Genomic DNA, 12,024 nt, shown 5'->3' on the forward strand with positions numbered 1-12,024 from the left:
AGCCAAGCTTATATTCGGAAAAATGAGATTCAAAAGCGCCAAACCCCTACGAGAAAAACTGCACTGGCTTCCAATGAAAAAACGTATTGCGTTCAAAATCTGCACCCTGGTTCATAAAATGATATATGGCGAAGCTCCGAGTTACATGACAGACCTTATAGACCTACCAACCAGAAACACAACAAGATCAACACGAACATACCTAAATGTCCACCAGCCAAGCTGCAAAGGTCTCAAATACAAATCAACCTATTCATCCAGCTTCTCCTATATAAGCACACAACTATGGAACGCAATACCGACCGCTGTGAAAACAGCGTATGACCACCTAAACGTCCGGAAATTACTAAAAACTAAACTGTTCAAAAAGGCATACCCCAACGACCCAACTTAAACGCTTGAACCTTGCAACATAACGAAACCAAAGCTCGTACTGGACATAACTTAATCTCCTCCTTATGATTCCCCAATGTGTCTGTCACACATGAACTTTTACTCCACTACTATATCACTTTGTATTTGTTCATACCGAAACTGGCGATTGCCATTAAGGTACTATGTAAGCTACATTGAGCCTGCAAATAGGTGGGAAAATGTGGGTTACAAATGTAACAAACAATAATAATCTATATTTCTGGGCCCTGCACCAATTTAGACTTATTTGTGTTTTTTTCACTCTGTCAGTTCTGCAGTATCTTCTTAATATTCACATTGCCACCAGATTTGATTACTGTAGTGGTTCCCAAACCTGATCCTAGAGACACCTCAGCCAGTCAGGTTTTCAGGATTTCCACAATGAATACTCATGAGAGAGATTTGCATACAGTGGAGGCAGTGCATGCAAATCTCTCTCATGAATATTCATTGTGGATATCCTGAAAACCTGACTGCCTGGTGTGCCTCCAGGACCAGGATTGGGAACCACTGGATTACTACAATACAATTTATTGTTGGCCAGCTTAAACGTCTACAGTCAGTCCAAAATACTGCAGCAGCGGAGAGGGACTGCTGCTGCCCGGGAACACTGACAGAGATACTTGAAAGAGGAAGAGATTGTGCACAGGTTTATGGTACTTGTTGTGTACATATGGTGGAGGATATGACAGGGGTCATTGTCAGTTCCACCATGGTTCTGTAGATGCACCTTAACCGGAACCAACACCAGATGTACTAGTCGGACAAAGTGGCACAGTTTTCATACAAATGCATCTAATTCTGGTAGATGCAGATTCAAGACATCATCAGGCAACAACCTGGATAGAAGCAGCAGCAGCTGCCGGACAGAGTTTGTATTAGCGGTCGCGGGTGGCGAGGCGGTCGATGTGTGGGGGTGAGGGGCTTGGTGAAGCGGCGGGGGAGGGGTTGGGTGATGTGGCGAGGAGGGAAGGGCGTAGGGGCTTTCTGATGCCCCGTTGCACGGGTTGTTGTGGCGATGCGGCAGGGGGGCACTTAGAGGTGCACCGTCGAGGCTGTTTGTGTGTGTGTGTTTGTCTGTGTGTGTGTTTGTTTGTGTGTGTGTGTTTGTATGTGTGTGTGTGTGTGTGTTTGTGTTTCTGTGTGTGTTTGTGTTTCTGTGTGTGTTTGTGTGTGTGTGTGTGCGTTCGTGTATGTGTTTGTGTGTGTTTATGTGTGTGTGTGTGTTTGTGTGTGTTTGCGTTTGTGTGTGTTTGTGTGTGTGTTTGTGTGTGTGTTTGCGTTTGTGTGTGTGTTTGTGTGTGTGTTTTTGTGTGTTTGTGTGTGTGTGTTTGTGTTTCTGTGTGTTTATGTGTGTGTGTTTGCGTTTGTGTGTGTGTGTGTGTTGTGTGTGTGTGTTTATGTGTATGTGTTTGCGTTTGTGTGTGTGTGTTTGTGTGTGTGTTTATGTGTATGTGTTTGCGTTTGTGTGTGTGTGTGTGTTTGTGTGTGTGTTTATGTGTATGTGTTTGCGTTTGTGTGTGTGTCTTTGTGTTTATGTGTATGTGTTTGCGTGTGTATTTGTGCGTGTGTGTGTTTGTGTGTGTGTTTGTGTGTGCGTTTGCGTTTGTGTGTGTGCGTTTGTGTGTGTGTGTGTGTTTATGTGTGTGTGTTTGCGTTTGCGTGTGTGTTTGTGTGTGTTTATGTGTGCGTTTGTGTGTGTGTGTTTATGTGTATGTGTTTGCTTGTGTGTGTGTGTGTGTGTTTATGTGTATGTGTTTGCGTTTGCGTTTGTGTGTGTGTTTGTGTATGTGTTTGCATTTGCGTGTGTTTGTGTGTGTTTGCGTGTGTGTGTGTTTGTTTGTGTGTGTGTTTGCCTTTGTGTGTGTGCGTTTGTGTGTGTGTTTGCGTTTGTGTATGTGTTTATGTGTATGTTTGTGTGTATGCGTTTGTGTGTGTGTGTGTGTTTGTGTTTGTGTGTTTGTGTGTGCGTGGGGGGGGGTTGCGGGTGGCTTTTGTGATCGTGTGGTTGGGGAGTTTGCCAGCAGTCTGTAGCGATTTCTAAGCAGGGGGAGGAGTACGGAAACACTCCCCCTGCCTGGGTCGTTGTTTGTTGGAGGGGGTTGCCAGTTGGTAGGGGTGCGTTTATCGATCCCTTTACTCTCTGTGTTTCGCCCTCGAGGGCGGGGCAGAGAGACATGGTGAGTTGGATGGCTTCACCACCATGAACTTACGAACTGTTTAGGGATTTTGCAGGTTGTCTTCAGAATGTTGAGATAGCGTTTTATGTACAGATGGGGCGTGGCTGAGGGCGGGTCTATGAGTGAGGGGTGACTGGTCCTAGCCTATGAAGACTACAGGATTTTTGTGCTTCTCTGCCTTGGAGTGAGCTTCAGAACGTTCAAGGTGGGATTTATTAATATAAATATAATCATGAAGCAACACCATTGTGATTTAGTTTTTGAGTATATAAGTTACTAGTATCAATATATACCATCAAGGGTTATAGTAAGCTCACTGATTATTTTAAAGATATGCCAAGCTTTGATAATGGTAAATACATGGTTACACTTTATTCACAGTTTATTGTCATAAGGGCAAAACATTACTGAAAACTGGTATACTTGTCTATGGTTAACCCTTTATGGACAGATCACCAGGTTAAAAGGATATGATTTTCCAGCGAATATCCAGCTTGCTGTTGATTTCAAAACCTTTTGCTTGCTGCCTCTCTTCTTCCAGCTGCTTTTGATTAGTGAACTGTAAGCTTTCACCAGTGGATTCTGGGAAATCTTCAAAGTTGAATTTGTCCACTCGAATGGCCATGCTAAAAGAAAGAGAAAAATCTTTTTAATGATTATATTTGTCATATGAGTGATAATGATAACAGGCAAGCAAAAATGTACACAACCACAAGGAAATCCACTCAGCAAAAAGTAAAGTTTCTTATATTTATGTACTAGTGAACAAAAGAAAAAGCATTTCTTAGATATTTATAATTAACTGAAAGTGGTTTAGTACTGCATACTGCCAATACAACTATAGACAAGACTAGAAGTAACAGTTGAGCTGAAAAGATGGAAGTCAGATACTCATTAACTAACAGCAAAATACTCAAGCAGGGTCATTAAAATAATTTTAAAAGATAAAATGATCATACATTTATAGTCATCCTGGTATCTATTATCCTGCACACTGCCTTTGTTTGGCAGATAAGGTGTTACTAGATACTCCTTCCTTTCAGAGTATTATACTGGACACATATCACTCATCAAATTTTTTATGTTGAGGGTGCTAATTTATGGAATGGACTATGTTTTGAAATACTTGCTGGTGTATTTTCAAAGTGCTTAGACTTACAAAGTTATATAATGAGGCTAATTTTCAAAGCACATAGACTTACAAAGTTCTATATGTTACTATGTAAATCTAAGTGCTTTGAAAATACGCCTCATAGTAACTTATGGAACATTGCAAGTCTAACTGCTTGAAAATGAGCTTCACAGCATTAGCTTTAAGATACAGTTTAGAAGACAGCTCAAGGCTAATTTGTTTTCAAAAGCCTTCTTATGTTAATTGCCTCCGTTTTATGTTTTGTCTTAGATTTGTTTTTGTTTTATGCTGGATCATGGTTTTATGTACGTTTTAATTTGTAACCTACCTAGAAAGGTATGATAGTGTGAACTGAAATTTTTTAAAAATAGTATTTAACAATCTGATTTGAGAAACAAGAAAGCCAGGTTACATTTAGAGTCTATGCATTATCCATGAAGGGGCAAAGAGTGAATATAGAAAAGCAATGAGATGAAAAGTTGTAGATGTGAATCTAGATCAGTTTGCACCAATCAGGATTGGTTACCAGTAGAATTCATCAAAATTGAGAAGTAACTGGATGTGAGAAATACTGGTAAAGTGGTGCTGAAGGCGCCTACTGCAGCATGGATGGGCCTTTAGAGCTTTACCTGTACAACAACAACAGCTGAGGAACAGGAGGAATGGAGGTGAAAGGAAAATAAAAACAATATGAATTGAGGGGATATAGAAGATGGCTTCCGCAAAAGAAGGGGAGCAACTGTAACGGTTTTGAATTTTGGCTGTTGGCGTTTTTATTGAGGATAGTACACTGGTGATAATTATATGGCCTGGATGTTCTTACTCTGTTGCAGTGTTGAAATAAAATTATGATACAAAAATGGGAGCTCTTAATAGGGGGGAAATGAGGAAAATATTGGAAGGATATTGGTTATCAAATGGGAAAGGAGAACATGAAAGATTATATTTAAGAAGTAAGTTCAAAAGTGTGTTCCTATTATATTTTCTTAGAAAGTAACAATCAGTTCTGGAAACAGTCAGATATGAGCATTTTTGAACAAGGCTAACTTAACTTTATGAGTACGACTGGCTTTAGAAGTGACCCAGTGAGGCACTGGCTCCAGGCACTGAAGCTTAAGTGTCACTGGCGACACCAGAATCTGAACAGAATCTCTGTGTATGCTGAGCTGTAAAGTCACTCACTTAAAGCTAATACATTTAGCACAAGTCCATCAAATGATACCTTTCAACTATTATGATTCTGGGCTTGTGATACTTGAAACTAAAGAAAACAATTTTTTTTTGAAGACCTCAGTTTGGTGGAGTCATGGGGCTCTCACTGATTTTAGCCTCCACACTCCAGTCGTCACTGGTCTCCAAACATGGTTTTATATCATTACATCTTTTTATATATACATATATTTTGTGCTTTTAAATAGTTTCTTTTAACATTCAAATCTTCAATTGTGTGAAACTTTCAAACACAAAAACGTTTTGCAAGTTAGAACTTCAATAGCACTTAGCTTAAATAGATGTCTTGTCAAGGGAATATCTTGTCTGATACAACATCATGTTTCGCTACTTGGCTGCTTCAAGGCTATGTCCCCTTGAAACTTGTCTTTCTGATTGCCGGTAGCAGCAACAATTCATTCAAACCTCCTTCACCGGCGTCCCCGGATAGACGTACATATCAGTTCTCACACACAAACATCAACTGCTACCCTTCTTGATCTCTCACCCTTTTCTCTGTTTCTGTCCTTCATATCTATCCAAAACCAAAAATGTGCAGTGATAGCATTCACCACCACTAGAGGCCCTATCATTTCAAATTTTCTCCTTATAAGATCAATATTTAAGGTTCCCCGTGATTATTTAAAGTTGGCTTTGAACTACAATCCTGCCACGTAGGTCCTTCAGATCTAGTTTGGTTATACTATTACTATTCAGAGTTGTCAGCAACACTCCAATCTAATCTTCAGACTTCTCCTCTTGGAGGTCTAATGCAATCATATCCATTGCTGTTTTAAGCTGTACCCATTGCTCTGGCAGCTTACATCAATGATTTCTTAGATACACATGCAGTAAAGCCAGTGAAGATATATTAGATGCAAATTAGCTTTCAGCAGACAAGCACAAATAGCCCTTTATGTTCTCTTCAATTTGAAGTATGTTTACTAAGGCTTAAAACTGAACATCTACCTCAGATCAAATGTTAGCTCCCACACTATTCTGAAAAGATACTTTGAGGCTCATTTTCAATTTCTCTGCAATGCATGCAAATCACAAAAGGGCATATGTTAGGGGCAGGATTTTGATGTTCCCAAAACTTGGAAGTTTTTCTGCCATAATGGAACAAAGCAAAAACATCCAGGGATAAGTTAGATGCTTTGGTGTAGACCTGTGTCAGTCACAACTAAGTCACAAAAAGATGCCCTAAATGACCACTAAAGGGTTTAAGGCAAGACCCCCTCCTTACTCTTCCAGTGCTCACTGACCCCCCTTCCACCCCCCCCCCCAAAGATGTGAAAGAAACAGTACATACCAGCCTCCATGACAGTTTCAGATGTTATGGCCAGTCCTATTAGAGTAGCAAGCAAGTCCTGGAATAGCCTAGTGGTTGGTGTAGTGCACTGTAGAGATGAGGACCCAGGCCCATCCCTCCCCCTACCTGTTACACTTCTGGTGGTAAATGTGAGACCTTCAAAACCCACCAGAAACCCACTGTACCCACATCTAGGAGCTCCCCTTTACTCATAAGGGCTATAGTAGTGGTGTACAGTTGTGGGGAGTGGGGTTTGGGGGGCTCAGCACACAAGGTAAGGGAGCTATGTACCTGGGAGTTTTTTCTGAAGTCCACTGCAGTGCCCGGTTGGTGTGCTGGCATGTCAGGGGGATCAGTGCACTACGAATACTGGCTCCTCCCACGACCAAAGGGCTTGAATTTGGTCATTTCTGAGATGGGCGCCCTTAGTTTCCATTATCGTCGAAAATCAGAAACGACCAAGTCTAAGGACGACCATCTCTAGGGACGACCTAAATGTTAAGATTTGGGCGTCCCCGACCGTATTATCAAAACGAAAGATGGACGCCTATCTTGATTCGATAATACAGGTTTCCCCGCCCCTTCGCCAGGACATCCTGCGAGGACGTCCTCAGGAAAACTTGGGCACCCCTTTCCATTATGCCCCTCTATATCAGTCAACTGAAGAAGGACCTACAAGAAATCCAAGAAAATAAAAAACACAATACATTGCTATATGTAAGAAGGAAAAAAAGCTGACTTCTCTCCTGCAGAATCATAGAGAGAACATCTAATTTCAGATCACCAGTGACGCTACACCTGAAAGAAAAGGCCTAAACACTTGGGTATACTCGCCAATCCATTTGAGGTTTATGAGAATCAGAATGAAAACACACTAGGAGATCATGAAAGACAGCAGATGCCTTGCAGTCAAACTCCCACTAACCACACTGATAGAATTGCAAATCAAACCGGGAAAGTAAACCATTCCAATTACCAATTATCCCAGCATGAGATCTCTGTACTCTCCAAAGGGCTTTCATTTTGTCCCTCCAGCAAACTAGATGACATTCAACTGTACTCAGACCTGGAAGAATTTTCTAAACTCAACTTGGAGTGGAGGTGTGGCCTAGTGGTTAGAGCACTGGTCTTGCAATCCAGAGGTGGCCGGTTCAAATCCCACTAATGCTCCTTGTGACCTTGGGCAAGCTACTTAACCCTCCATTGCCTCAGGTACAAATTTAGATTGTGAGCCCTCCTGGGACAGAGAAATGTAACTCACCTTGAGCTACTACTGAAAAAGGTGAAAGCAAAATCTAAATAAAATACATTTCCACAAAAAAACGAGATTCCCAACAGACTGGAATACAATTTTAAACAAAAGAACGTGTATTTCACCCCACACAATGGACAAAATAATAAACTAGACAACTACATAGAAAGCTTCAGACACAGGGTGAAATCACAACTTTCCAACAAACAAAATAAAATTCTGTACAACCTGTCTCCATCAGAAAGAACTGCCATAAAAAAACTACAGAATAAACAAAACATTGTTATTAAACTTGCAGGCAAAGGAATCGCTGTATTAATTACGGACACACAAAGATACACTGAAGGAGGACACAGATGGCTCTCAGACAACACATGCTACAGGAAACTAACTGATGAACCCACTCAGGATTATACAAAACAGCTGAAAACCATTATCAAAATAATTCAAAAGCAAGTACAGCAACATCTAAAAAATAAAAATCATTACAAACCATCCTTCCACATGCTACCACTTTCTACTTGCTATCTACTACTACTACTACTACTATTTAGCATTTCTATAGCACTAAAAGGCATACGCAGCGCTGCACAAACATAGAAGAAAGACAGTCCCTGCTCAAAGAGCTTACAATCTAATAGACAAAAAATAAATAAAGTAAGCAAATCAAATCAATTAATGTGAACGGGAAGGAAGAGAGGAGGGTAGGTGGAGGTGAGTGGTTACAAGTGGTTACGAGTCAAAAGCAATGTTAAAGAGGTGGGCTTTCAGTCTACATTTAAAGGTGGCCAAGGATGGGGCAAGACGTAGGGGCTCAGGAAGTTTATTCCAGGCGTAGGGTGCAGCGAGACAGAAGGCGCGAAGTCTGGAGTTGGCAGTAGTGGAGAAGGGAACAGGTAAGAAGGATTTATCCATGGAGCGGATTGCACGGGAAGGGGTGTAGGGAAGGACGAGTGTGGAGAGATACTGGGGAGCAGCAGAGTGAATACATTTATAGGTTAGTAGAAGAAGTTTGAACAGGATGCGAAAACGGATAGGGAGCCAGTGAAGGGTCTTGAGGAGAGGAGTAGTATGAGTAAAGCGACCCTGGCGGAAGATGAGACGGGCAGCAGAGTTTTGAACCGACTGGAGAGGAGAGAGGTGACTAAGTGGGAGGCCAGCAAGAAGCAGATTGCAGTAGTCTAAACGAGAGGTGACAAGGGTGTGGATGAGGGTTTTGATAGAGTGCTCGGAAAGAAAGGGGCGGATTTTACGGATGTTGTAAAGAAAGAAACGACAGGTCTTGGCGGTCTGCTGGATATGAGCAGAGAAGGAGAGAGAAGAGTCAAAGATGACCCCAAGGTTTCGAGCTGAGGAGACAGGGAGAATGAGAGAGCCAATCAACAGAAATAGAAAACGGGGGGAGCGGGGAGGTGGGTTTGGGGGGGAAAATGAGAGCTCGGTTTTGGTCATATTTAATTTCAGGTAGCGTTGAGACATCCAGGCAGCAATGTCAGACAAAGCACGCTGAAACTTTGGTTTGGATGCAAGGTGAGATATCAGGGTAGAAAGGTAGATTTGGGAGTCATCAGCATAGAGATGGTAGGAAAAGCCATGGGATGAGATTAATGAACCAAGGGAAGAAGTGTAGATAGAAAAGAGGAGGGACCAGAACAGAACCCTGAGGTACGCCGACAGGCAGAGGGATAGAAGTAGAAGAGGATCCACCAGAGTGAACACTAAAGGTGCGGAGGGAGAGGTAGGAAGAGGACCAGGAAAGGACAGAGCCCTGGAATCCAAGTGAGGGACAGGGTATCGAGAAGTATGCTGTGATCGACAGTGTCAAAAGCAGCGGAAAGATCAAGAAGAATGAGGATGGAATATTGACCTCTGGATTTAGCCAGTAATAGGTCATTGGAGACTTTAGTAAGCGCAGTTTCGGTTGAGTGGAGAGGGCGAAAACCAGATTGTAATGGGTCAAGAATAGCATGTGAGGCGAGAAAATCAAGGCAGCGGCGGTGAACAGCACGCTCAAGTAATTTGGAGAGAAAAGGAAGGAGGGAGATGGGTCGGTAATTAGAGGGACAAGGAGGTCGAGTGAAGGCTTCTTAAGGAGAGGTGTGACCACAGCATGTTTAAAGGCAGCAGGGACAGTCGCAGTGGAAAGTGAGAGGTTGAGAATGTGACAGATAAAAGGAATAAGAGTAGGAGAGATGGCATTAAGAAGGTGGGTGGGAATGGGATCAGAGGAACAGGTGGTACATTTTGAGGAAGAAAGGAGAAGTGTAGTTTCCTCAATAGTAACTTCAGGAAAGGAGGAAAAGGAATGAGGGGAAGGAGAGAGAGGGGAACGGACTAGTGGAGGGAGAGGTGGTGAGGTAGAGAAAGCAAGGTTTATCTTTTGAACCTTGTTGTGAAAGAATTCAGCAGGGTCTGAGGAGATAATGAAGGGGGAGTTTGGGGAGGGGGCACCTTGAGGAGAGAGTTCAATGTGGTGAAGAGAAGTCGAGGATTAGCGCCAAGAGAGTTGGTCAGTTGGATATAATAATCCTGTTTGGCACGTAAAATCTAAAATCCATAAACCTGGAAACCCTGGCAGACCAAAAATATCTGGTATTGGTACACTTACAGTGAAAATATCTGGACTTATAGAGGGGATTCTTAAACCATTTTTGCACAAGACAAACAGTTTCATACAAGATAACACAGACTTTCTGAACAAAATAAAAAACCTGAAGCAGATACCACCAGACACTCTTCTGGTCAAAATGGATGTAGAAGCACTATACAGCAACATTCCCGATGCAGATGGCATAGCTGCATGTGATACACTTCTAAAAACATCCACCCTGGACCACTAATACTCACCAGAAACCATTACAATAATCAATTTCATTCTAGCTCACATTATACCGCATCTAAATCTAAACACACATTATAGAATACGCTTTGGCGGACATATTTTCTGTGTGGATTTTCTAGGCACCATATATAGAAGCTGGCCCTATCTGTGTATTTCCTATACGCTAAGGCTATTGCTACCACAGCCATAAAAATCCTAATTTTCTATTTATTCCATTAATGCTGTGTGCTAATATTGACATTAGCAAGTGGCCATTTTTAAAAATTAGTGCAAGAGTATTTACTCCCACCTATTTTATAGACGGTAAGGGTTCCTGCATTATATGTGTGATAACCAGTTAGTGCATGGTAATGTACATGCACTAACTGGTTAGTGCAGAAATGCCCATGTATGCCCCTGACATACCCCTCAAAAATAAACACAAAAAATATTTACACACAGCGCATGACATTCCAAAACTAATACAGGACACATTAGCGCGTCCTGTGCTATGCTTTTTTTTGTTTGTTTTTTGCTGTGTTAGGCATGCATCAGTGCTAATGCAACTTAGCAAAATTACTCTTAAGGAAATGTACAAAAAATTCTGGACAGCTGAAGAAGTGAAAATTATGTTTTTGAATTCATAGAATGTGTCAATAGCATTATTAAATCTGAAGTGATCAATATAATCTAGCACTGTGCTTTTCACACACATAGTTGATGGAAGTACAGATATTTGCTGTTTCCACAATGCAAACTTTTCAGCTCACTAAATCATTCATGCCAGAGAAAGAGGATTGATCCAGAAGCAGTGGTGTCAGCAGTTAGCACTGTGAATTTACAATGAAATGCCAACCTATTCAAACCATACTTCATCTATCATACAAATAAAATATACAATCCAAGCAGATTGAAAAAGCATTATTTTCTACAGGATTACTGATATCCTGTACCTAGAGGAAAACCTGGAAATTAAAAATAGGGTCGATACCCAGCAGCACTTATCCAGGTATGAATGGCTCCTACCCAAATAACTGCCTCGATACCCAGCAGCACTTATCCAGGAAGCAGTGGCTTCTAACCAAATAACTGCCACTCACTGAGGCCAGCCATTGATTTTCAGGCGCATTACCCAGATGATGACACTGAAAATTGCCACTGGCCACCCCTGCACTATCTGGATAGTGCTAGGGCGGAGCTAATGCTGAACCAACAGTTACCTGTTTAGCAACATTTCAGTCTACTAACTAGGTCACTATCCAGATAAAGGCTGTCCTAAATTTATCCAGGTAGTTATCTGGGTATCAGTCTGAATATAGCCGGCATCCAGACAAATGTCCAAGACCATTTATACCAACATAATCACTGATGGTTAAAAGGACGTTGACTATCACAGGCTGAACATTGGGAGTGAAAATTGTTAAGGCTTTTTTTTCCCGCAGACTTTCAGATAAGGTCTATCCAGTTTTCTAGACTGCATAGTCTAGAAGAACAATTCACTTTTCTGAATATTGACTGCGAAGCTAATACGTGATCCCAAACAGAATACTGAACAGATAGGACCATAGTGGGGATAAGTATGGAATTTGCTATTTTCAATTTTAGAATGGAGTGAATATGCTTTAAGAACAAACTGACTAACCAATATTCTTTGTATGGTGAACATTAGAAGACAGAAACTGCTGAGCACATAATAAAGGGCTG

At 41.5% G+C, this 12,024-nt stretch overlaps 1 protein-coding gene across 3 annotated transcripts in view; it reads right to left on the minus strand.

Moving 5' to 3' along the window:
- The window catches only part of TRAPPC9 (trafficking protein particle complex 9), a 1,491,395-nt gene that overhangs the window by 636,493 nt on the left and 842,878 nt on the right, over window positions 1–12,024 (minus strand). For all 3 annotated transcript variants that reach the window (XM_030219557.1, XM_030219566.1, XM_030219550.1), the window contains one exon: window positions 3,067–3,220. In XM_030219557.1, the coding sequence (XP_030075417.1) occupies window positions 3,067–3,220 (154 nt within the window). The remainder of the gene's footprint in view (window positions 1–3,066; window positions 3,221–12,024) is intronic.

This window comes from Microcaecilia unicolor, chromosome 1, assembly GCF_901765095.1.
Source record: "Microcaecilia unicolor chromosome 1, aMicUni1.1, whole genome shotgun sequence".
Classification (NCBI taxonomy): Eukaryota; Metazoa; Chordata; class Amphibia; order Gymnophiona; family Siphonopidae; genus Microcaecilia; species Microcaecilia unicolor.